Consider the following 27,017-nt stretch of genomic DNA (forward strand, 5'->3'; position numbering starts at 1 on the left):
ACTTGCTGACTGACATATTGGATTTGGTTGTATTTGCTTGACAAATGGGCTTCTGCCAGTGAGGGTCTATTTTGTTTTCTTAGAAAACCTATTTGAAAAACGTGCTATGCTAAAGAAGTTATCAAATGAGGCACATTTTCATGCTGAAATTGCTATTAATAAGGTGTCATTTGAAAAATGATTGTGGGAATCATTTCAATAGGGAATTTATTTTTGTCAGTGTGTTCCAGGGTTAGGATTTTTTTTAAAATATGTGCTGTCAGACAAGCAGTGACTGTTTTTCATTCTTGTTTGCATAGAATGGCATATATCCACCATTGGGCTGAAGCAGAAATTTGCTATTGTGAAAGACTGGGCTTCAGTCATATAGCTCCGTTCTGCTTAATGCAGTCATTTCACTATCAGGAGACTTATTGGGTTTGTGTAAACACTGAGATATAAGACACATAAACCAGACTGTCTGGAACTTATCAACTAAATTAAATGTTACAAAACAATTTTAATGTGTTTCATTTAAGAGATAAGGTTAAACCCTGTACCCCCCTTCCATTAATCTTTTTCTTATTCAGACCTCAACATTGTCTCTTGTTGTCAGGGTCTACCTGTGTGGCAAAGAGTAAAGCGCTCTAGCTGCAGATATCCAAGAGCTGCGCTTTCCCAGTCATATAGAGCTGATGTTAAAATACAAGCTTTATATTTTATTAAAGAAAGGCCAGTGGAAATTTGAATACCGCACACACACTCTATGAAAGTGGAATGTGTCAAACTACCTTACTACCTTTATTAATGTTACAGAAAGCTTGCAAACCGTACATAAAACTGGCTTTGGGTTGTTTGCTGTACTATCCATTTTACACGTTTCTGTTATTTTAATCTTGTGTGAAGTTTTTAGGTTTGTAGTTTTTTCATCTTGTAGGTTATTCCAGGTGATAGACCATTTTAGCAGCCGTTTTTTTTTTTTCATTTACAGCTGTACTGTCCTGTTTGTTAAATACTCACCAGCAAAGCGATTCAACCGCATTTTTAGGCTGAACAAATATAATAACGAAAAGGAAAGCAAACACTTCTGGTAACTGAAAAGTTGATTCCGAAAAACAGGTCAGGTTGCTGTTGTTGTCGTTGTTTTTTTCTTTGCCTACTTCTGTTTACTGACTCCGATAATAAGTTTGCTCTGTAAGTCGGCGCTGTGCATGTGGGTATTTTTAGGCGCTGGCGCACCTGTTTCCCAGCGTCTGCCACTCACCTGTCTGTGACTGACAACATCCTGCCATGGAGCATGCAGGGCCTGTCACTTGCTGGAATAACTAAAGCACTATTTGCAGAGCTGTCTTGAGCCCACGCATCAACACTCACCAGTGTTTGACGATTTGCTGTGACACTATCCAGTCAGCGCACAGTTGTTGTTTTGATGGTTTCGGTGCAACTCTTTTTTTTTTCCCCCCTCTTTCTTTCCTTTTCGGGGGCCCTGGGCAACTGGAGTGTGCCTGGGGTTTGTTTTGCCCAATTATTCGCATGCCAGTCAAAGGGCCAGAGGACTGGATGGGGGATTGCTGAGGTGTGTCTTGTCTAATGCCTAAGCAAACCTTAATGAGCCCCTCTGGTGAATGCCTAGCTGTCAGTTAGGTGTTCGGATCTTGCTGTGCTTAAAGGTCGGGCATCATCTGGGATTTTGCCTGTAAATGGTAGGGGTTAAGGGTTTTTGCATTTGGATTCAACAGACCTCTTTTCTCACTGTACGTGGCCGTAGTAAAAATCCCCCCTTCTTAAAGGTTTTTCCAACAATATCCTCATGCAGGTTTTGCCAATTTACCGTTTTTTCTCATTAAAGCAGTTTTGTAGCAGCTCCTTGGCGGTGTAGAGGGGGATAATAAGCGCAAGGACAAGCTTGCAAATTCTCAGCACCATTAAAATGACTGTTTAGAGAAGAAAATGGATGCAGATGTCGATGTACTGTATATATAATATGCATTAGCCATGGTCTTTTCGTTCCTTGACATCGCTGTTAATACTCAGATTTTGAATTCAGATCCCCTTATCTTATTATTTATGAGGGGCTGGATTGATTTTATACTTTCCAGTATTTTTTAAGTGCAGCTTGTGACATCCACACATCTTCCTATTTTCCTTTAAAGCTCTTGATCAAATACCAGAATGTGTTCACTTTAAATCACGCAGTACTATAACACCAAGGCAAGTGAATTGAAAGAGGATTTGAATAGTAAGATCAGACAAATGAGGGTACATGCTATTGCATTAAACCCTTTCATTTAGAGTTGTTTTTATACTGCAGTATATATGATATCTGTTAAGATTGTGATTAATGAAGTTCATATGTGTGATAAGAAACTAAAGACTCCACCAAAATTCATTTGTTTTCACAGCAGGAAACATTTGTGCCAGATCAGATTTAATCACATTTTAATCTTTTTAAAAGTATAGATTTTTTTGTGGTCATAGAGTAAACTCATAGACATATACATTGCAATAATGTGTAAAATAAGAACACATACTGTACAGTAATACATTGCAGTTGTATAATTTTACTCTACGCAATCAAAATCAAGGGAAAAATATTTTGTAATGCTGAAGGAACAGCATATTTATATATGTTTGTAATGTATATACTGTATTTTGGAGAAAATGTGAGTTAACCAAACCTTAAAAGTAAAACAGATATTCTGCCTTCTGTGGGAATTTTTTTTTATCAAATGTGCAAAAGCTACTTGAAGAATATGCTTGAAAAAATAAGCTTTAAATGATGTAGGGGGGAATTTAGATTCCAGTAACAGGCTGTGTTGTTTATATCATTTTTTCTCATACTGTAGGTATGATTTTACTGGCAGCAGCGCATTTTAATAACTTCCAAAATCTTTACATGCAACTGAAAAATTCCTACATACATCATGCAGGCCAGTAAAATTCAATGACCGGTTTCTCTGATGACCTTAACGGATGTGAACGTGGAGATAAAGCCAATAACGTAATCCAATCCCTCCACAAGATTGATATTTCACTTCCAGCATCAATATTTAGTGCAGGTAGTATGAAAGTGCTTGTTTTGTACTCAGCTGAACGTTCCTGAAACCTGGGAAATACAGGAGGAATCATTGCATTAAACCAGCAGTAGGGGGGTCAATCAGACCATGTGTGCTGACCGAGCCCCAGGTGCAGGACAAAGCAGGACCGAGCTGTGCAGCATGAAGAGGGGACATGACTGATGATGAGTGGTGCATTTAGTCAGGATGCCTGTTGATGAAGAGGGGGACTGTTTATTGATTGCCACATCTGTAATCGGAGAATCCCCTTGAGTTGAAGGTGTAGAGGAAGCCGATGGCTGTAATGGACAGAAAAAAGGCCGAAAAGGCTTCTCAGCCGCTCCTGATGGCCCTGAGTGTCGATGAGCTTTTTGGGACGGATCCCATTCCCCAGTTCCCAGAGGGTTAGTTATTCTAGTTTCCCAAAGCGTAAACATTGAAATTTCAGAAGGAGAAATTGTGAGCAGCTTGAAAAATGCAGCTGGCATGCAGGCAGGTTTCTAAACAGTCCCAATTGATTAAAGAATAGTTTACACGTCCCTCAGGAGGAGAGGTTAGTCTTCTCACTGACACTTCCCCGTAAATGCAGAACACCAAAATAAACACGGTTTGACCCTGAGGGTGAGATTAGCAAGCTTGCTTTATTCCAGAGCGGGGCCTCAGAACACAGGTCACAGGGGAGACGTAAATACAAAAATACATTCTTCATAAAAGGAGCACCGAGATGGACTGCAGTCCTGTCCAGGGTGTGTCCTGCCTTGCACCCTGTATTGGATAAAGCAGTTCGGAAATGGCTAAAAGAAGCAATTGCTAAGCCCTGTTGTATCGTTAACTGCTTTTCAGATTAAACATCAATTGCTTTAATAATTAAACTAACTTGTGAAAAAAAGTGCTGTATTGCCATTCTACATACTGTATATCTTTACTCAGATGCCGCTCACAGATCCCTGTGGCTTCACTAGCGCACAATGTGATGTGTAAGTTGCTGGGGTGATACCGGTTGGAGCTCTGATTTGGCCACAAGCCGGCAAGGAAAGATTCAGTTAGTGTGATTTTCCCCCCACAGTGTCACACTGACCCCTGCAGGGGGCATCTGGTCTTCATTAGGAGATCTGAAGATGCTTTTAATGTCTCAGTTAATCTCTTTTAGAATGTGTCCTGAGTGTGGAAGCCTCTGTATTTATAGCTTTGGGATGGAGTTCACTGGTGTCTGCATGAGTGTAATGAGGTGAAGTATAAGTAGTTGACAGCAGTGTTTCAACCCAATCACTTTTCAGTAAAGATTGAAATATTACAAATGTTTGCTGGTTGTTTGTTAAAGAACTGTCTCAAATATTGCAACCCCCCCCCCCCCCCCCCCCCCACTATGGCTACCTTCTGTTACAGATTATACAACTCTGACCACCAGCTATTCAATTCCACTTAATAGTCTGCCTTATTCCGTGTCATGAATAAGATCTGTACAACTCTGAAATGTAAGATCAAACATTTAGTGGCCTTCTTTGGCTTTGCTAGCAAAAAACATAAAACTGAAGAACGCTGAGAAAAACAGCTCGAGGTATTGTGGGGTGAAGTCTGTTTTAACTTTATTTAAGAGTGTGCAGGCTGAGGGAAAAGAACAGAGCACATCCTAAACCGCTTCTATGATATATTAATCCTTGTTCCAAGACTGACATAAGTGTGGATGTTTGTGCAGACACCGCCTCTGAGAAGGAAGCAGAGTACAGTGTGAGCATTGTTCCCCACGGTAACTAGATCCTCTTGGGCGGACCAGGGGGGCATATTGGGTTGCTGTGGCTTGGACTGTTGAGAGAGCAGTGAGACAGCTGACTGTTTGTCTCAGCACAGTTCAAATAAACAGTTCAGTGCTCAGGAGGACAGGTCAGGTCCCAGCGCAAAGCCAGCAATCATTCAAAGGGCCCCTCTGCACTAACTCCGTAGCCAGCATAGCTGAAATACAGTACGCGTCCCCTGCAAATTTGCACTGTTATTTTTAAAGGAGAAGTCCGGATGAGTGGAGAGGTGGAGCTCAGAGGAAAATGGGGCCAGCCTTCCTAGACTGTTGACTTACTGTACGCTACATATTGTTTTACTGACATATGACTGCTATACACCAGAGGTTTGTTTTTCCAGGAACTAAGAGGTACACCTTATCCCACGGACAATAACAACTGTTGTTGTACTCTCCCACATTGCATTATGCTAGATAATCCTTTAAGAGAGGAATATGACCACAAAGCAATGAGACAGCATTATCCTCACCATCCTCCTGTGCACTTCAGAGGGAACAATGAGTTTCCAAGATAATTTAACTGAAACTTAGTAGTTGATTGGGTGTGCTTTTGTTGCTTTCTCAAGAGACATCCTCACATATGAACCATATTAAAGCAGCCATTTGGTTTATTTTATCCTCCTGCATTGATGTCAAACATTGTTACAAAGTCTTATTTTCTAACATTCATGGGTGAAAAAAATATCCGAGGACGTCTCGTCCTTTCATTTTTTTTTTGCTGTAATTTTCCCTTTCAGTCACGATCATTCAGTATTGCATGTAAAATAAGAGAGAAAGTCATAAGACTTGGATTGAAGTAAATAACCACTGCTAGCTGTCATTAAGTGACATCTAAACTGGGAAGGAATTAAGAGATTTTTAAATGCAGTCCTAAAATACTGGCAATAAAGAGGCAGATGGGCTGATTTATCGAAGAGGAGCTTCATATCTTCCTTGTGCTCGATTTGTGGGATTTTGTTTGTATTATGGGTGTTGAAAACCTCTAGCAGCAAATGCGACTGGTTGACAGAGGGACTGATAATGCAGTTCTAGAGGGCCGGTTAAGGTGGCTCAATCCTTTCCTCCAAAGAGTTAATTGGCCTTCTTGAGGCGGTTTCTTTTTGTAGACGATCCCAAGGAGCTGGAAATCAGATGGTGTCAATGTGTCGACTCGAGCTGTCGCTTCGCTGATTGCAGCAAGTCAATTATACACACCTCCGGGCTGAAGAGAAGATCAGAGGAGGGAGGGAGGAGAGGGAGGGAGGAGAGGGAGAGAGCTTCAGGCGGAAGGGAAGCTTTTCGTTTGGGAGTGTTACCTGACACCACAGGCAGGCAAAGTGAATTGCCTAGCGGGGGCTGTATGTCTCATTCGAATCAGAGGAGTCTGCTGTGTCGAAAAAGGCTCCCCTCTCAAATCTTATCGATCGAGCTTTGGATTCTTTCAGATTGCTTGCTGAGTTAAGCAGACAGACCACTGTGACTCAATGGAGGAAAAGTTGTTGCTTGTTAAAAGCTTTGGGCATATGACATATGGCAGGCAGTGCAAGAACTCTCTTTGGCAGGTGGGCGTGTAGACTGGTATGTATTCTGTGTGCTCGTGAAGATTTAAAGGTTTAACTGAACAGTGAACAACTTGTTACATGCATTTGTGCATTCCAGATTTCTAAGGCTACTTTTTATTGTCTAAAGAAGCCCCAAATTACTAATGCTAAATATTTCTAGAACTTTAATACAGATACAAGCTTCCTGTTTGTCTAAAGATGACTTTGAGTTTGTGAAGGAATAAGTAACAGCAATCCTCCTAATAGGATGTTTCAACATGTGTAGTCTTTAATATGTGGGTATTTTTTAGGGTGAAGCATTAAGAAGCACAGAGCAGAACTGGTAGTGTGTCTTCGTTATAAATGTATGTGTGTGTAAGGAAGGGTTTGGGAGTTTGTACTGAGGTTTCAGTGTTGCATTATTTAATCCTGAGTTAACTGACAGAAGACCTGGGGTGTCTCTAAGCTTCCAGCTATGAGCAGCTCCCTACAGCGTTGCTAAGAGAGCCATGTCCTGTTTGTGGCTGAGAACAGAGTCGAAGCTGCTATAGAAGAGACCTTTGTGCAATTTACTGCTTTCCCAAAATATTCAAGAACATGCTGTATCTATAAAGACAAAGGACTTCCTCATATTGGGCATTGTCTCTGCATTTCTTTCTTCTTCTGACTTGTTAATAGAGTGCTGTTCAGAAAACTGTCACCACCAAACGCAACTGTTTGTGTGTTTTTTGTGACAAACCTAACTGTTTCCTCCCCAATGTTAAACTGAAGGAGAGGGTGGCTGTTACACAGTACAAACTGCTGGATGTCTAATGCTGATTAATTGACTGTCGCCTGCCGACTGTGACAACAGGAATGAAGAAGGATGATAAAAGTAAACAGAGAATACCGATATTCTTGATTTGAAGATTACCTGAAGTCCTGGGGGCTTATTTTTAGCATGCCTGCTTCACTTTGCATCTCCTTTGTGTGCAGACCACGCTGCCTTTAACGGCTCTTTTCCCGAGATTAAGAGCTTCCCTTGGCATGCTGACAAGGACGAAATTTAAGGAACAAGAGTATTTAACCTCCAGCTAATCTTGTCTTTGTGAGAATGGAAGGATTAGGCCATTAAATTCAACATGCCTGGAGGGTTTATGGCATTAACAGGTTGATGAGTGACAAAAACTTTAGAGAAAGGTGAGCTGCCAAATGACACAAGCACACATAACTGGTACAAGACTGACAGGTCCAGGGATTAGCTGTTGTTGTCTTTATTCTCTACAGAGTGACCCCATTGCAGACGTTGTTGTGTGTAACTTTAGAGTAAAGCGCTGAGACTAGTTCAAACGGAGAGTGCAACTTTGTGGTTCAATCCTTGCATGGTAAGAAAGAAATCGTCTTCTTTGGAGAGGTTGTTTTACAGATGTAGTGAAATTAAGGATGAAACATGAATTGATTTGTTCATTTAATTCTACATTTAAATTTGGTGTTTATCTCTTTTGTCGCAAGAAGCTATTGTAAGTCACCTCTCAAGCCCATCCCAGAATAACCTCAGATATTGTGATTCCCCTGATGTGATTTTTTGTGTTTGCTTATATTTATAATTTCATACCGAATACTTCCGTGAACAAGAAAGCATTGGAAAACCCGAATGGAATGGAATCCCTTAATCGTATATGCATCCATCCATTTTCTAATCGCGTCTTCCAATTCAGGGTCACTAGGTCGCAGTTATCCCAGTGAGCAGTGGACTTAAGGAAGGGTACATCCTGGAAGGGACGCCAGTCTGTGGCAGGGCACACACACACTCACAGCGGAGCCAATGTTCCCAGTTAACCTATCAGTATGTTTTTGAACTGTGGGAGGAAAGTGGAGCACCTAGAGTAAACCCATGCAAATGCAGGGAGAACATACAAACTCCACACAGACAGCAGGATAGGTCTGGAATTGACCCCGGTCTCCCAGTGCTGTGGGGATACAATGCTAACCACTGCGTCTCCATGCCACCCTTTACTCACATAATACTTAATACTGTTAATATTTAGTGGAAGTGGTATTGTTGTGCTGTGACGTGCTTGCTTTAAAGAATGTTGTGCATTGTAAGAGGGCAACAGTGTAAATGCTAGACTACAAGTACTAGTCCAGAAATGAAATCTGCAGTACCCGTATTTGTAGCTACAGTTAGTAATGTGCCTTTTGTTAAAAAGCCCTTTTCAGGTAAAATTCTGTAAATTAGAACAGTGCCACAGGACGCCATGTGGTGGTAAGCAAGGACTGCTGTTCATCTGAGCATTAGTAATATCTGTTGCTTTAGAACATAAAGAAAACAGAAAAATAAAGAATTATTTCTCATTTATCTGTGCAGTTTGAAAACCTGGGTGCATGGACAGCCGCAGGCTTCCAAGTGTGTTTTTGGAAACAGGTGCTCACCTGACGGAACCCTCGAGTACAAAGACTGCAGGTCTAGATTGTCCGTTTTTTTACCTTCTCGGTAGACTGTTGTCACTCACTTTACCCCCACAACGGACCTCCTCGCCCTCAGCTCCTCAGGCAGTGATGGCAGCACAGAAGGGGCAGGAGCAGCTGCACAGTGACACACATCTGCCAGCCATCACCACCTTCTCCTCTTTCAGCTGTGTGCCTGACGTAAACCCTCTGGGTTATATAAAGATTAGTTCTCCAAAGGGTGAACACTGTCTTCACAAGACAGGATATATGGCCCTCACAGGAGTTGTGATGGGCATTCTGGTTTCCCGGATCAGAGTAAAAGGATTAGGAAGCCATGCATGGTAGTTAGGGCTGGGGAAGGCTGTGGGTTTGGATGCTGCTGCTGTACTGTTTAGAAGGGAGTTTCAGTCAGATTGCTTCAGTAATGGAGGCAGATGTGGGTAGAAATGTAAAAGCATTAGGCAAATAATGATAATTAAAAGAACAGGCCTGTGGGGATAATATCAATCTTAAATTAATTGGGACAAAAAGAAAGGTGAATCTGCTAATCCAGGCCTGATACATGAGGTTCATGATCTAAGTTTTGTTCTTAAGATTACTGTGTAAGAGAGGAAAAAAGTATGAGGCAAAGCCCGCCAAAGATGCCATTGAAAGTCATTAAAACTCATCAGATTTCTCTTGGAACCGTGGTTATTGGAGCGTAATTTATAATGGTGTCATTAAGGAGTGAAAGCATCAACATCTTGCTGAAGCATTGTTCAGTGGCTTTATTAATACAAAAAAAATGAAAGAAAGAAAAGAAAAAGGAAAACATTTGCTGAATCCACATGGTACCCCATTACCGAAGCCATTATTGTCTTTCCATGTGGTCTCGAAAGATGAAATGATAAAGCTCTTGTAGTATGTCAGAATTAGCACAGCGGGAGCCATGCCATCATAAAGCACTGAGTCTGTTATAACAACTTAAATAAACATTCTTTGTGTTTATTGTCGCAATTAGAGAAGATTGCTGGGTTTTCAAAAGGGATAATGACTCAGTGGCCACCTGTGTGTGGAAAACACAGGCTTTTAACTTGTTCAGGGCTTTTACAGGCTCCCAGCTTGCTGCCTCATGTTAAGACGGTACAGGAATCAATTCTACAAACTGCATTTGAAGCCTTCACCTTTATTTGTGATTTTATTTTTAGGGAATAAAAGTAGCCAAAGAGATGCACATGCACTCTGTTAAATTAAATATTTAACTGTACCGTTCTGTAATGAGTTGTGACTCCGTTGAATTCTGTCAGCACACTTGCCTGAGTAAATATAGTTGCTGTTCCAGAGCTCTGAGTAGCATCTGAAGTGATGTACACCCAGTCGAGTACCATATTCAAGAGCCCCAGTGACACCATAAACCTCAGGAGTGTAGTCAGGGTGATTTGTCTATGTCAGAAGGACCCCAAGATGAAATTACAGCCATACGGAAACATGCATACTTTTGGTACGTAAGGCTTGTTTTATGCTCACATAATAAAAAGGGGAAAAATGTGTTATATTGTTGCTCTCTGTGGAAAAGAATGCTTTTAATTAAGACTTAGGCAGGTTCTGAATGGCATTTTTAATGAAATATTAAGAAGTTAAATTTCCTTTCACAGACTCTGAAGGATTTTGCCCACGCTCATGTATAACATGCTGGTGCCCTTTTTCAGAGTTTAGTCTGTTTTTCAGGGAGTAGATGAGTGTTTTTATGCATAAAAAGAGTTTCAGACTGGTTAATCACACATTCAGGGTTCATATTCAGTCGCCCTCTGCGCACTGATGATACTAGAAAGCCACTGAGCCAAGCCTGGCTCATCTTATTGTAGCTGTAGCTTTGTGTGTTTTCTCCGTTCTCAACCGAAAGAAGACAAATGACAGCAGGGACCACATTAAACTGTTTCCGTCCCCTTGCTCTGTGCCTAGGGGAAAGATGAGCCGTCTGCAAGAGGAGAACGCTGGGCCCTGTTGAGATTTGTTGCACAGCTGATCTTGGTTCTGGAAAGGCTGGAGAGAATTACAAGAAAGCAGCAGGGGATAGTAAAGTGCCTTCTCACAACAGAACCTTTTAATATGGCACAGGCAGGACAGGGGCACTGAATCCCTTGGTAATGCAAACACTTTTTTTTACTTTTAAAGAGAGCTTAAGGTTTGCTTGCTCAACAGGGAATATCTCCACAGTTCCCTAGCTATAGCAGTAAACCACATGGGGACATCTTATGCCCAGAGCTGCAGTTGTTGCTTTGTTCAATATTCTAGCTCCACGGAGAAACTGCTCTCCTTGGAATGCCTCACAGAGCACTGCGGCACTCTCAGTTAATATGAACCTGTATTATAAGCAGTAGCAACAGCAGCAATATTTTTTTGCTTGGCTGACACCCTTATTTAGGGCAACGTATATATATATACAGTACAAAGTTTATGTACAAAGGAAGCAAAAGACAGGATTATGTGCAAGTACATAAAAGTAAGTGACTAAAATGACAATAAGGAAGTGTGTGCATAGAAAGCCATAATGTAAACACTCTGGTGGTTGGTATTCTAAGTTCAATTTGCACCACTAGTTTGAAAATGAAAGCCTTAACTCATAAGTAGTTTTGAAGCAAGTACTGTATACTTTTCCTACTGAACATTCAGAGTTGTGACATGGAACATATACCCTTCCCAGCTATTATAATTTGATCCATAACTTGACCTCTTACTAAGCATTGATAGACCAGTGAATCATTTCATCATCCCTCATCTAGAAAAGATACTCATGCAGACTCTTTTTGTAATTTGCCATAAATAAGCACAAGAGCTTTATTCAGTACCTTGCTGCAGTACATTGTGACTATAATTAATGTTTGCTCAAGCTGGCTGATGTGTGAAATGAAAATGCACATCCACTTCATGTACGTTTTAATTGATTTGACTTGAATAAATAGTGAGGCTCCCTGAATTTATTTGTTTTTGGGGAAAGAGGAGAAGCGCATATCCTGGTGCAGTGAATGGAACAGTACATTGAGTGTCCAAATGTAAGCTAAGTTTAGTGGAAAACTCCACCGGGCTGTGTAGACTAAATTAATCCTTGTCTTATTACTTCTAGTATGCTTGTGGTCCCAACTGAAATGTGGCCTTCAAAATAAAAAAAAATGCTTTAAAATATGAAATAACTATTATATTTTCTGGTAAGGGTGGCCTGTTCAAAAGTCTTGGTATCAACAGCAGGAATTGTTGGTTGTGTCAGATGTGTTGTGCGAAATAAAGAATTCTGAGGAACTGGTCCGCACTGTTACTGAAGACACTTGTGGTTTGGGTTGGAGCTTCATGCGGGCAAAATAATTGGTCAAACAGAGCATAGCTCGAGGGAGAATCTTCTTTAAAAACATGGGCTTTAAAAGTCTGACAGGCTTTGCCCTTAGCAGGTGGTTTGCAATAGCCTACCACTGCAGTGCTGCCAGGAAATGTTTTTGTTGCATCATCCAAATGCTGATTGAGTTCAGTAACTGAGGAGGTCAAGGAATGTTTTTTTTTGTTGTTGTTGTCACCTGCTGAGGTAAACAGGTTGCTGACAGAGTCTGTGGAGATATGAAGCAGAGCGGTAGAAACAAGAGTAATCAGGTTCTGGATTATTAGGAGAACATTGGAAAACAGCATTGCCTTTATAGAGAGAACATTCCTGCAAAATCTTTGCATTCACAGGTGACTAGATGGGAGTTTTTATATCAAATAAATGGAGGAGTGTGTTTTATTTTCCACCATTATCTGCCAAAACCTTATTCAGTGCCTGAGCCAGTACAGTGAAGTGAAATGCAGGTAGAAATGGCTGTGTACCACACACTGGTAAAAAGAAGACCAGAATAACAAATTATACTATACTGAATGATGGTTTAGTTCGTGGATTAATTAAGTGTTGCCACTTGCACTCCTGTGCACAATACTAATTTCCATTCCCAAGTGTTGTGTGCTACTGTCATATTTAAAGGGTTCGGTCCACTTGTTCCAAACCTTAGTACATCACCCAGTTTTGCATTACCTGCAAGTCTTGATCAGTAGAAACTAGCTGGCACTTTGAACAGTATTCAGTGAAATTAGTTCTTCTTTCTGTAGCTGGAGGAATATTGGCTGCATTATATTTTTTTTTCCCCTGGTAATAAATTAAAGGTGAGGTTAACATTTTCATTGTAACACCCTGCAGAACAACTGTAAAGTACTTGAAATCCCCATCCCCCAACACACAGCATATTAAAAGCAGTTTAGCTAATATATGAGACAGCTCTGCAAGGCGGAGAATGGTATTTACAGCGACAGTTCTTTTGTGCACTGGGGCCTTATTCAGTAAGACTTAACATCAGTCTGAATGAAGAATTTGGTACTAACTTGATGTGTCAGATTAAGCTAAAACATTAAATCCACAGAATGCAATGAGGAATTTGATGTTAAGTGAGTTGGGCATCCATGTCCTTGAAGGTGTTTGCACTGTCCTATTGGTAATCCCTTATTCTTTCCATCATATATATGGTTGAATAAAATGCTAAAAATCATTTATTCTTCAAGCAGTCATTATTACCAATTGATTGAAGTCTCACCCCAGGCTTCCAAGCTTCACTGTATTTGCTCTCAACTAGGAACTAGGTGAGAAGACTACTCAAAGAAATAAAAATGAAGAGAGTGTTAATAATACTGGTGTTGTGTGTTTTAGGAGCTATTTTTAGTTAGAGATGAATAGCTGTGGCTACTGTCAGACAAAGTGTTACAATTTCCCAGTGGTCTTCCATTTTATATCTAGTTGGCTGGTCTAAATGCTCCTAAGACACTCTTGTCGTAGGCTTTGTTACCGTTTTGGAAAAGTGGGAAAACTGAACTGACCCAGGCATTACAGAGGAAGTGGAAGTTTGACATGAAAATCTAAAAATAACAAAGCAATTATACATAATTATACTTGACACTAGAACAATTGATTTGCCTAACCTATGCCGTTCTCTGCTGTCAGCAATCTGGTAGGTGACACTAGCTTTTAAGTTTGCAACACTGGCCATGGGCTTGATTTCAACAGACCCTCAGACTCCCCAAATGAGTTAGAGAGAGATTGAAGAAAACGAATAGTCCCATGACCCTGACCTGGCAATCCTACCGAAATGAAAAGCTGTGTGAGAAGGATATTGGATATGAAGGTCAAGGGTAATTGCAAGTGCGATCTGCTATGTAGATAGTTTTCAAAATTGACTTCAGATATTGTACAGAGCATGAATGTACTTTAACGCTCCTTAGAAGGTGGTGCTTGTATAGATTCAGTTTCCCAGTCACATACGTCCAGTACATGCATGCAGACATCAGTGCTGCATGTTCTGCATGGTACAGCAAGTGCTACATTTGTAAAACAAAAGCAACAGAATTCATAGCTCTGCACACTTGTTCTGTATGAAAATCAGTTTAGTGACTGTATTTTATATTTTAGACTTTGTGCTCAATCAATGGTTTAAGAACAAAATACTTTTTTTTCAGTTAGTGGAGGTAATAAATGTTTTATTTTAAGGAGTACATGAATGCTTTGCATATTTCCATGAAAGTTCCTGTGCTGCTCTTTAAGTCATTTTACCTGAATTTGATGCTTGACATAGAAGGCTTCAGTGAAGCAAATGAGGAATGTCATGCACTTAGAATTTCTCTCTACTTTGAATCTTGAGTTCTGCATATACTTTTTGTGTATTGTTTTTAAATTTGGTATTTAAATGTAGTTTTCCTGAGGCTGTGTGACAGGATAGCACTTGTTTACCCCAGCATCTAGTACCTCAAATAAGTGTTAAACAGCTGTCTTGAGGAAGCAGTGCATATGTTAGTCACATATCAAGAGCTCCATTTATAGCATTTATTTAGAAACAAATAGGATTAATAATCTGCTCAGCGCAAGGAGGTACTGAATTAACTATCCCACATGCTTGTCGGCTAAACCTCCATGCCTTATTGTGTCTGCTGCATAGTTAGACTGCTCCATGCATTGTTTCAAGCCAGTTATGGCCTAGATCTTTCTCACTCAACACCAGGGTTCTTCTCTTTGTCCCAGTCATCCTTTAGAAAATCAGAAGTCCTGTTTGATTTGGAGGGATTTCACCATCACTTAATCAGTGCTTCCTTACATATGCATTCAGTCCTCAGAGAAGCTGTGTTATTGGTGATGCACGGCAGCCATTCTGCACCAGCAGCCTCATTACACAACATATCAGGTGGAGGACTAAGAAATTATTTCAGAGTGGAATTTAGCCAGGTTTAACACCCCTACTCTTGTGCCGTGGGATTATGAATAATGACTAAATAGTCAGGAGCTCTAGGGCAGCCCTCACAGCTCCTGGTCAGAGTACAAAACCACAGTCTTTGAAATTCAGTTCTGGAGGGAAGAGCGTCACAACAGAGACTGTCATCATGGTGTTCACCAATAACATCAGCAACCTGGTTGGGTTTAGATGTCTTCCATTTGAGTAACTGACCAGACCGACCAGAACCAGCTTTCCTTAAGTCATGAGACCTGACAGGATTCGCCTGCAAGGGTTACACACACTACCTGTACATCAGAAACAAGAAAAGGTTCATTCCAAACTGTAAAAAAGTTTAAAAAGCATGATGTTTCGGGTGTTAAGCCTTCTTTAGGTGTGAGGGTGGTCAAAAGGTCTGAGCAGCTGTGTTCAGGACGCTTGTCTCTTCTGCAGGGTCAGGTTCAAATCTCCCTTCTCATGTTGTCACAGCTCTGCATGTCTTCCCACTTCTCTCATACCTATTTTATTTCAGCACTGTGTAATGTTAAACTGGAGTATTACAAGTACATAGTTTATGATATTTGTAGTACACTCCATAATTCCAAAATCTGTAATTGTGTATGTTTATGAAACGAATACACATTAGAGCTGCTGTTTAATATATAATGTCCCTTTAAATGCCAAATTACAACTGCGCTTAGAAAAAGTGTTTTAGTAGATTATAGAGCTATGCAATAAAGTAACATAGAACCAGAAGAACAACATATTTAGCCTGCCATATGGTATGTATTCTGCATTGTTCAGAGAAAATGTGTAAAATGGGCACAGATGTGATTTCAAATTGTCATAAGACAATGTTGTTGTTTTGGTGGTGACAGTTTGCAACCCCATATTGAAAAAAATGCCTTATTAAAAAACATTTGATCACATCTGGCACTTAACAGATTTTACTGTTTGTGCCTGTTTCAAATGATACTTGTTGGCATCAAACATTAAAAAAAATGAAATTCATAAATCACAGTACTGAGAGAAAGTTTTAAAGAGAAAGTGGACAGTAAACTTTCCTACTTTAAGTTGTAATGATACTATATGAGGTAGAGTACCAACAGTGTTTCAAGGAATGAAATATGCATTCACGTTTTTGTGCTGAATCTATCCTTCCATTTTTTGCATTCAGTATTTTTGTGTTACGTATTTATATTCCTGAAAAGCAGTTTGCCAAAAATTAGGCTGGTACTGTATAAACGCAGTGAGACATTTTAAATCCCAAGCGTGAATCGGTGGTCAAAAAAAAAATGCAGACCTAAATCTGCGGCAGCTGATAGCCAGTTAATAAGCGTGAAAAGAGTCTTTAATGGGTAGTTTTCTAGAATATCGTTCAGCACCTGATACCATAAAGCCATGTTGCAGGACCTGAAAATCTCTCTCCAAGCTTTTCTTTGGCCGTATCTCCGATTGACAGAAGGTTTTTAGTGTGATTTTAATATATGACAGGAGTGACACACAGTGTCCGTTCTCCTTTTTATTTTTTTGAAACGAAGCAGCAGGGCTCTTTCTTTTCAACAGAAGGAGATCTGCATATTTTGTTTCCTGGGATCAAGAAGACTGACAAATTAATTCTCCGGGGATGTGAATTACAGATTTCTCACATTTCATGGACCCCAGAGTCTTCATTACGGGAAAGAATACATTTAATTCTTTACCCATGTTAGCGAATTCGTAAAACAACCTTACAGACCTTAAAGAGGAAATGTGGGGAAACTAACGTTTTTTCCATCAAATAAGCTTTGGATATCTTCCATAAAAGTCCCTTAAGAAAATGACTTTATCAGGTCCTTAGCAAGTAGCAGATACTTGCCTTAGTCACATACTGCATGTAGCAAAACGGATTTGAAACGGGGTTTTTTTTTCAGTAAGTTTGGAGATACAGTTAAAGGGTAACTGAAAAAAGGAAAAAAAGAAAGAAACAGATTCTTGTGGTTTAATGAAATGACTGCTCTGGGCCAAATTTCAGTTTATCCAAATTAAACTGAGCTTGTTTTTAATTTTCAACTTATGTTACCAACTGAAAATCACATGCATTTGGCTGTTTTTTTTTCCATCACTTCAGGCAAGATTCACCACAATAGCCATTGTTTACTCTTTTTATAGAATGTTTTGAAGTCTTTGCTGTTTTATGTTGTTGACCTAGATTTGCTAAAATATTTTAAACGTACAGTTGTAGATATTAATCTTCACTGATCTAGTCACCTACTTTTCGGTCCCCATCACAGCCAGTGTCAGCGTGAGAGCTACAAAGGGACAAGTAAAGGCTAAATCCATCCAGGAAAGTATAAAGAAAGAAGTCAAAGGCTGTTTTGAGTCTTCTTCAAGTGTGTAGGATGCGCTTTCAGTGTGTAGAAAACAGCCGAAACATTGTGTGTTTTCTTCTTTTTACTTTTCATGAAATTAACTACTACTTGTTGGTTTACAGTTCACCTCTGAGTATAGTAGAAAGAGCATGTTCCCGAAATAAAATGTTTTTTTCACAAACAATACCCGTGGATAAACTGACCCAGTGGTTTATTGATTAATCAGGAGGCTGCTGTTTTGTAATTGTTGTTACACAAATAAATCCATCACACAAGTCCGATAAAAATCAAGCCCAACATTTAATGATGTTAGAGTAGACTAGGGAATACGGCGTCTGTAATATTTCTTATGTGGTTTGGCATTGCAATATAGAAATGGTACTTGCACAGCAGGTAGCAGTATTGTACTGAGCTCTGTTCAGGGCTTAGCAATCTATTATGGAACTCCCAAAGGTTCTTTCACTATAGAACTGACTTCCTCAGGGGAATTAGTCCCATGAACTGCATTTCATGCTGGAGCTTTAGCTACTCATATGCACGGGAGGTTTTTAAAAGGGAGTTAATTATGGGTTATATACACCAGTCAGTCCCCATGAGTTTCACTGCTTTAAAGTATACATTTAGTGTTTGCGACCAGACCTCCAACTGACATGTTTTTAGGAAAGCCAATAGGTGATGAATTGAAAAGAGAAATTAAATGAGCCATTGTTTTTGTCATGTAAAGGCTTGCTCATTAATGTTGCAATCTAAAGAGCTGAACTGAATTCTAAGACAATTCAAACAAACTCATGTGTTTATATTAGCCATCTACTTTCTCATTGCCTGATTCCAGCATTTTGTGCCACGTCAGTTACAGCACAGTAACACTACAGAGCAGAGCTTGCACTGATTAATATTTTGGCAGATGAATTACAGTAAACATCCTTAACGTGGTTCTGCAAGTTCCCCAATGAATTTTATTTATCATGGATTATTAGCGCCAAGTCCTGTGCTGGATAATTCCCAGCAATACATTATTTGTTAGCATCTTGGAAAATGTAGCCATAACTTTAGCTTCTAATAGACTTCGTATGTGAACCATGACAGGATTGCAATTGGTTCTAAAATCTACTTTAGGATTGTCCACACAAGTAAACTTATTTAAAAGAAAGAATGTCTCATGTTTAACTGTTCTAAACACGTAGACCAGCCTGACATCAAGTAGTTTGGATCCCTTCTGAAAAATGAAATAAGCCCTGTTCTCATGAAATATGAGCTGCTACCAGTTATAAACTAGCTACAGATGCTGTCTCTGCAGGGTGTCCCCTTAAAGCAGGTTAAAGTCCAAATTACAGCGTAAATTGCTGGTTATCAGCTGTGCGCTGCTGTCTGCACACATTAGAAGACCTTGCTAAGCTGGAAAAGACAGAACATTAGTAGCAATTAAAGAATGTATATTAAATCAACAGCTGTCTTCTATTAGACAGAATTAAATTCTGAGCAACAATTGCTGAAGAGTGTTTACGTTCTTCTATACCAGTTTTTGTACTAAACTGTTGAAACCTTGACTTGACTTGGTCTTTCTTCTCCACAATTCATTTGCGGCCAAGATTAAAGAACTAAACAGACATGCTGCCATTGTTTTAATTAACCTTGACCAGCAAAGAGTCTTAATTGAATGCTTTAAAGTGATTAGAGGTGTTTATATTCATCACAGGTCAGATTAGCTGAACAGGCACTGAATATTTAGCAAGTCATTAACGGAAAAGGACAATTCTTGACGAACTTTGAGAAGCGGTTGCAAGCCCAGTACCACACTGATGTTTCCTTTTTGCTTTTTTTTTTCCCCTTTCAGTTACGGATTTCAGCGTCGATGCGCTTACCACAAATGACAGCCAAGAAGCAAGAGCGCTGGGTGTCCCCAAGGTGTCTGGCTTAGAGAGAAGCCAGGAGAAGAGCCAGGAGAGCTGCAAAGACACCCCCCTGCTGGTCCCAGCGCTGCCGAAGGAGCTGCCCCCGGAGGCCCAGCCTGTGGCCCGTCGCTCGGTGGAGCCTCAGGCCGAGCTCCCTCCCCCCGCCCCGGCTCAGGCCCCGGTCCCCGAGCCCGTCTTCCGGCCCCAGTCTCCGGCCTCCCTGCCCGTCCCCCAGGCCCCAGAACAACCTCGCTCGGCTCCTCCACAGCCTCCACTCCAGCCTCAACTGCAGCCTGAGCCCCCGTCTCACCCTCGCCCCTCCCTGCCCTCCAATCCCCACCCGCAAGCCCACTCTCCCATACTCCCAGCCCAGCAGAGTCTGCCTCCCGCCCAGCCTCGGCCTCCCTCTCGCAGTCTCCAAAGGCCTCTGTCTGCGTACAGTAGCAGCCTCAACAGCATAAGGTTAGTATACAGCCCTTGGGTCATATGTATACGAAATGACATAAAACCTGACATCCTGAGATCAAGTTCCCTTTTCAGCAGTTTAAAATGTCCTGGCAAATGCAGAAATGACCTGTTTGTATGGTTTCAGAGTTGCCACTGAATTTCTTATTTAATTGGTGGTTCATATTTAGTACATACTTTGAACAGAGTCAATGTATGCAGAAGCTGTGCATGTTCTGGCTGCAGTTACAAATAAATATTCTAGAGTAAGAACAATGAAAAATCAAATTAGTGATAGACTTAATGAAGAAGGCCCTAATGATACAGAAATTGCATTAATGAGGCTGTGCCACACAAGCGGATTACATGGACATTAATGAGGTTTTGCAGATACCAGCGAAAAAATAAAATACTTTAGAGTAGTAGTGTTGTGCATACGAGCAGATTGGTGGTGAATCTATTCTGGGAGCAAAACACAAATTTTGCAGACATATGATGCCAAACAATATTACTGTTTCCAAAGACAAAACAAAAACGCACTCAAACGGAGAGATTACCACTTTAAATGTATTAGCTTCCCACACAGTCATCTGCTCGCATAAATAGCCTCCAGCTTCCAAATTATCAAGTCTCATTTGTTTGTGTCCTGGTATTTTTTTTGTCTTGTTTTGTTATTGCTGAATACCAAACACTTGCCACCATTTAAAATACTCTGCAGAACACTGGGGAACTCTACTCCATTTGATTTTCTTCTTTTAAAGCTTAAATGTGCTCATTTCACAAATGCTGCCTATTGCTTGGATTCGTGGTCTTGACGGTGAATAATTAAAGGACAGCTGGAGAGACAGTCAGTACAAATGAGCTGCCCAGCTTAGCATCCAAGATGCTGAAATACTGACTGTGGTCTCCTAGGAAAAGCCAGAGATAAGATGCCAAACGGCTTTCTTGCCTCTTGCAAATGTAACTAGCTTTCAGAATTGCTAAACTGGAGCGCTGCTAGAACAAATGTATTTGATAATGTATGTCATGAGTGGTTATTTGCATTTAAAGTGGAATGCAAAAAAATTAATAGTGAAAAAGATGACAGACTCTTAATGCTGCCTTATGTGACTTCCCACAAGGTTGCTTGTGAAAATCTCCACTTAAGAACCATCATTGAAGATGTCGCATTCTGTGTCATATTTACAAGACTAATGAGGTGGAAGTACAGGCCGTGTCAGCAGGCTTCTTGTTGTGTATTCATTAAATCTGCAAAAGGCTGGTGTGCTCAGTAAAGGTGAAATAAATAGGAGCTAAACCATGTTATGTCGGAAGCTATGGCCTTCTTTTCCAGGGCGTCTGCTCTGGGCGCATTCCTACACGGCTCCAGCCTTGACTTTCTCTTTGTCTTCGCAGCAGCAGCCGAAGCAGCACTCCGGGCAAACCTCACGTGCCACCCCCTCCCCCATCCCACATACCCCACCACCCGCCCGCCCCGGCCTTCCCCCTGCCCCTCCCCAACCAGAGCGCGCCCCACAGCTTCCCCCCCGCCCTCCAGCCGTCGCCACACCCCCACCACCCCAATATGTTCGCGCCTCCAGCGGCCTTGCCCCCACCTCCACCACTCACGTCAAGCACTCTTCCGGTCCCCGGACACCCAGCTGGGAGTGCCTACTCAGGTACGTCCTCTCGCCTTCCGCGCCACCGCCTCCGGAATGACAGAGCAGTAGAGGTCATGGAAAAGAGGGTGAAATATGGTGGGATGCCTCTTTTCCCTGGCAGCCATTAATCAGCGAAAGACCAAAGCCATAAATCCTAGGAGGACAGCTGACAGAGGACACCCATTAATGGAATGTGCCTAAGAAGGAGAGGGGGCCCAAAAGATGTGGCGTGAAACAAGCACACAGTGTTACTGCGTTGCAAGTGTGGGACGAAATACCATTCTGGCAAATTCCTTTGAGACTTTTGTCCTTGTTTTGAAAGTTTTTGTAGCACAGAGGGAAGCGATTTTCTTTATTCTTCTTAGGCTTGAGCTAACCTCTTTACAAACACGCATCCAGACAGCCAGTTTTTTTTTCTCCTTTATGTTACCTTGACAGATTGGTTGCCTCTCGCCGTCTCCGGCAGCAGTTAAATGCTCTTGCTGTTTCAAAAGTGGCTAGTTTCCCAGTGCGGAGTGGCATTACCGTTTTTGTGCGGAGTGAAATGTCAAGTTCGTACTGCTGAGACTCCCGAGCTTTAGTGGTTTGTGTTTCCTGGAAAATGTCAGCTCCGCCTTGTCTGCACGGGGGGCTGTGGAGACCTGGATTTGCCGGCGCTTTCTGTGAGCGGCGTGCGGAGAATTGCCGCACTGCGGCTCACCCCCGGTGTCCCGTCTGTCCCCCAGAACAAGACCTGCTGCGCCAGGAGCTCAACACCCGCTTTCTAGCCTCGCAGAGCGCCGACCGAGGGGCGTCGCTGGGACCTCCGCCGTACCTGAGGACCGAGTTCCACCAGCACCAGCACCAGCACCAGCACACCCACCAGCACACCCACCAGCACACCTTCACGCCGTTCCCCCACGCCATCCCGCCCACCGCCATCATGCCCACCCCTGCACCGCCCATGGTGCGTACCCCAGCCAGAAATGTGAGGATAAGTAGAACACAACTCTATTCTCTTGACTCCCTGGGGTGTTGCGTCACGGGCTGCTCTGTTCAGAGGTTACCTTTGCCGACTTGTCGTTTGGTCTGCGCGCTGCTGTCGGCTCGCAGCTCGTAAGGGGCGTGTGAAATGTGATGTGCTTTAATTTTCCGATCTCCCGTGTGTTTGAAAAGCCCTTACCGTTCTTAATGGTAAACGGTTCTTCTTTAATGAATTTTATCATGGTATCTGAGCGGCTCAAGGAACTGTAGTCAAGCAGTGCTTTTCAGTCAGAGATTCAGAGATTTTGCAGTCTTGCCTGTTAGATCATACTCAAGAATAATTTCTAGTTAATGCATATCCGTCCCACAGGAATTCCTAAAGCACTCAGATTCCAGAGTGTCTAATACTATAAATCTCTTTTTTTTGTTAAACAAGTCAGTTAGCTTCTATACAGAAACCATATAAGTGCTGGAAAAGACTGAATAAATGATTCATCTTAATGGACGGTTCTTCCACTTCAAGAAAACAGTGTCTTCCCATTATAAAACCAGCACCAACCTACCGTGTTTCATCTTACCTAGTTTTGCTGAAATTCACAGAGCAGCAGAATAAGAGGAAATTCTAAAACTGCTCAGACTCCTTTTGTAATTTTATTTGTACTTCCTTGGCTGTTCAAACAAAGGAAGATAAAGCTAAAGCTCTGGCTGTATTATTAATTAGATTACTGTTGACCATAAAAGAGTGTCACACCTTGTTCTGTCTTATGACATCTAGGGTATTATAGTAAAGCCATTTAGCACATTCACTTTGTGCTGCATACTTGTTAAATGAAGCCTAAATATGTACACATTACATGTATACATTTCCAAATACCTCCTTTTTAATCATAAGCATTTTAGGTACATGATGTTGTACTTGGACTGTGATATTTGTGCATATATGCAAAGTGCTTTCGTATGGGAGGCACATGGCGATGAGTCAGTAAGCGCTGCCCTATCACAGCTGCAGGGTCCTGGGTTCGAATCTGGGCTGGGCTTGTGACTGCATGAAGTTTGTATGGAGAGTTTTCTCCATACATTTAAAATTATTAAAATTGAGGTTCTAGGCGGGCTTTACCTTACTAAGACCCTCACCAACATAAGCAGTTTACTAATGAAGCATGCATGGATGGTTTTATAAGTAAGCACTTAAAATCCTGACATTGTAAATCTGTAAGTCAATTGCCTTGGTAAGTCTGAAGTGTGAATACCAGTTTTTAGTTCTTGAAAGTCTTTTGTGTTGTGTGATGGTTATGTAATTAGCTCTGCCTTATTTCATTCCTTTACAGTTTGACAAATACCCAACAAAAGTTGATCCATTCTACAGACACAGTGTGAGTGTACATATTGCTTTGGAAAGCTTGTGCTCAATTGCTTTCCCATAGAAAATAATATGCTACTGCTGTTGATTCCAGATATCACTGTAGTCATTGAGTGCATAAAGCAATCATTACAACTCTTCCGTCTCTGCATTGTTCCTGTCCGCAGTGTGAAGGTACAGCATCCTTTTCCATCACTGCTACCGACCTATAAAAATCCAGGTTTCTCCTATTATATTCACCCAACCAGGCACACTGAGGTTGAGCTTGACTACTAAAAATCTTAGTTAATTCACAATGTTAATAGATCAATCCTTGTATCTAACTCTTTTTTAGAAAAGAAGTCATATTATAGGTCCTATATCTGTTTTCTTCAGTCTTTCAATTTAACCCTTTGGAAGCTGAATATAGGTTTTGTAAAGTAAGGCTGTAGTTGTATTTTAGATCTTACTGTAAATGTCATCTCTAGTAAAAAAAGAGCTTTCTTAAACATTTGTTTTTGTATCTGATAATTTCTGTCTGTCAATACCCAATGAAACAAGCAGAAAATGCATGAAGTAAATTATTTTAACAACAGGTAAACATTATTCTCAGCATTGTATATCTTTCCAAACCTGAAATAAGAGTTGTTTAGAATTACATAATGTAATACAATTGAACACTGTAGTTAACACACATCTTAATTTTGATACCAAAATTAATATTACCTTATGTGAAGGGCAAAGAAAATAAAAGGAAAGCTGCATAAATAAAAGCACATAGAATAATATATTATCTACATGTGTTATTTAAAATCTTCTTAACATTTTCAGATGAAATATTCAGAAGAACAGTTCATACTGTTGTAGTCTCTTTCCCCAGAGGGATGCTGTATCTAAACTCTTGCAGTGTTGTTTTATGCTTGTGTAAATTGCATGCTCATTTAGAACTGTTGAAAGCAAGATTGGGCAAATGAATGATTTCCACTTTCAAGCACTAACCAAGCTTGTTGTTATGCCAGACAGCAGTCAGTGTCATTAATATCTCAATTGTTCTTAAAATCTGATATTTGTGTCTTCTGGTGTCTCCCACTGTCAGGCCTTCATCAGAAAAATTCTGCTATATTAAGACATGGAGCTTAGAAGTAGGAATTATGTGTAACAGACACTATTCAGTTCTAATTGCTATTCATTTTAATCAGATCTGTTTAAGAACATTAAATTGCTGAACACTTTAAGAGAACACCCATTGAAATCCATTTGTATCATCAGTCTTATGCCTTGAATACTAGATATTAAAACTATTAAAAAAGGCTGATATGAGTAACGAGTATGAGATTAAGCTGTTGGTATAATTGTGTTGCATGTGGGGGTAATGATTATGCACAGGCAGAGCTACTGAGTGACAAAATATTTGCTGTTGTCTGTGATTTAATTGTACAGATCAATACATTCGATACTCTATACCTTTGTTCCTTAGAATAAAGTCTTGTTTACAATTCTATTTTTTATTCTCACTGCTATTAATTGGAAACGCCTCTATTTTAATGCTAAACCCGCTAGTCAATCAGGTACTTTCACTCACACTCCAAGTTTGTTCATCATATCATTTCCTTCATCATTTCTGTACCATGAGGCCTCTGCTGGCAGCTGCTTTGTTCTTTCATATTGTCCTTCTGAAACATGTTCATTATTCCTTTCTCCTGAAGAATGCCTTTAATCTTTTTCCAGCTGTTCCACTCCTACCCTCCAGCTGTGTCCGGAATTCCACCGATGATCCCACCTACTGGGCCCTTCGGTTCACTGCAGGGAGCATTTCAGCCTAAGGTAGGCCTCATGTATTACCATCAGTCCACTGTGGGTGTCTATTTCCACTGAAGTCGGACTGAGGCTCACTTTCACTTTGTTTCGTTTTCATGGGAAACACGGCTGTAATCTTCCAAAAATCCTGGTACTTCCGAGTAGCCCATTAGATGATGTTTTTAATTGAAAGTTCAGGAGAGAAGACAGCAACCGATACCTCCCTCATCTCGGCTGCTCTTAACTCGTAAATCTCCGTGACATCACTTCCTGAAAAACCCCATAGTAAGCCTCTCTCTCTTGCTCGCATTCATCTTTCTGGAGTATTCCTCCATGCCCTTCTCCTCCTCGCAGCTCCCCCTCTCTGTATAGGGGACCTGATCTCCTCCTACAGCGAGGTAGCTGGGCATCAGCCACGCTCCTTATGCCTGACTACTAAATATTTCTAAATACGTTTTCTTTTTTGGGTGAGAATCACAACAGGTATCTTCAAGTCTTGTGTTTCTGTTTCAACTCGTTTGCACATGGGAACCATGGTGGAGCAGTGGTTAGCATTGCTGCCTCACAGCACTGGGGCCCTGGGTTCGATTTCTGGCGTGCTGTCAGTGTGAACTATGTATTGGCTCTAGTGTGAGTGTGCACGTGTCGGCAATAGACTGGTGTCCTGTCCAGGGTGCACCCTACCTTGTGGCCATTGCTTGCTTGCTCTTGCGACCCCAAATTGGATAGAGTGGTTAGGAAATAGCTATTTTCATGTTCATCTGTTGTTCATGTTCATTTTGTTATTAAGCAACATTTGTGAATGTCAAAACTACTTTTTCCCTCTTTTATGTTAAAATACATATAATATTCTGTAGGCAAAGAGTTCAGGAATGGAAATGGTATGAGAATAGAATATGTGCTAGTAATTCTGTGACTTGAATAGGAATTAATTATTGTTTAACCTTATATTCTTATATTATAACCAACCTTAATCTTTTTAATTGGATTTTAGACTTCTAATCCAATGGATGTTGCATCCAGACCTGGTACAGTTCCTCACACGCTCCTACAGAAGGACCCCAGGGTATGTGACCTCAGAACTGCTTTGCACCAAATTCATTGCGGCTTTCTTTTTCACCCTGGCAGTACTCAGGTTTTTGTAATAGGGATTGTTTAGAATTTTGGAATCAACAATTATTTTTAAGACTCAGCTTGACAGCTCTAAATTCCAGCAGAATTCTGCTCTGCGGGGTCACGCCAGTAGCAGTCAGCTAGCTCAAGCCAGTGATGACCGGGCCAACTCTCGGCGTATTTCCTAGAAAATGTGAAGTGTAGCATCTCTTTGTACTTAGTCATTAGGAGTAGAATAGAAATTCCACTTTGACAGAATTGGAGGGAACTGATGACACTGCAGATGAATTCCTTCGACACTTCACCCTGCTGGCCAAAATTCACATTCTCACCACCACCTCTGTGAATATCAGACTTTAGGTCAGCAGTTTTTTTCTAACTCAGACACCACAGCATAAGGAAAGTGTATTCTGTATAACTGTTATCACATTATGTAATTCTCCCTCTTGCTAC

The 27,017-nt window shown here is 41.0% G+C and overlaps 1 protein-coding gene across 2 annotated transcripts in view; it reads left to right on the top strand.

Moving 5' to 3' along the window:
* auts2a (activator of transcription and developmental regulator AUTS2 a) overlaps positions 1 to 27,017 on the top strand; it is a 327,281-nt gene that overhangs the window by 292,440 nt on the left and 7,824 nt on the right. The window contains exons 7-12 of one of the 2 annotated variants that reach the window (XM_088906828.1): positions 19,211 to 19,730; positions 21,108 to 21,370; positions 22,078 to 22,298; positions 23,644 to 23,688; positions 25,383 to 25,478; positions 26,446 to 26,517. In XM_088906828.1, coding sequence (XP_088762954.1) covers positions 19,211 to 19,730; positions 21,108 to 21,370; positions 22,078 to 22,298; positions 23,644 to 23,688; positions 25,383 to 25,478; positions 26,446 to 26,517 — 1,217 coding nt within the window. Of the gene's footprint in view, positions 1 to 19,210; positions 19,731 to 21,107; positions 21,371 to 22,077; positions 22,320 to 23,643; positions 23,689 to 25,382; positions 25,479 to 26,445; positions 26,518 to 27,017 lie in introns of both variants that reach the window. The other variant, XM_088906830.1, reaches the window with a different exon arrangement.

This window comes from Atractosteus spatula, chromosome 27 (genome assembly GCF_055471065.1).
Source record: "Atractosteus spatula isolate fAtrSpa1 chromosome 27, fAtrSpa1.hap1, whole genome shotgun sequence".
Lineage (NCBI taxonomy): Eukaryota > Metazoa > Chordata > Actinopteri > Semionotiformes > Lepisosteidae > Atractosteus > Atractosteus spatula.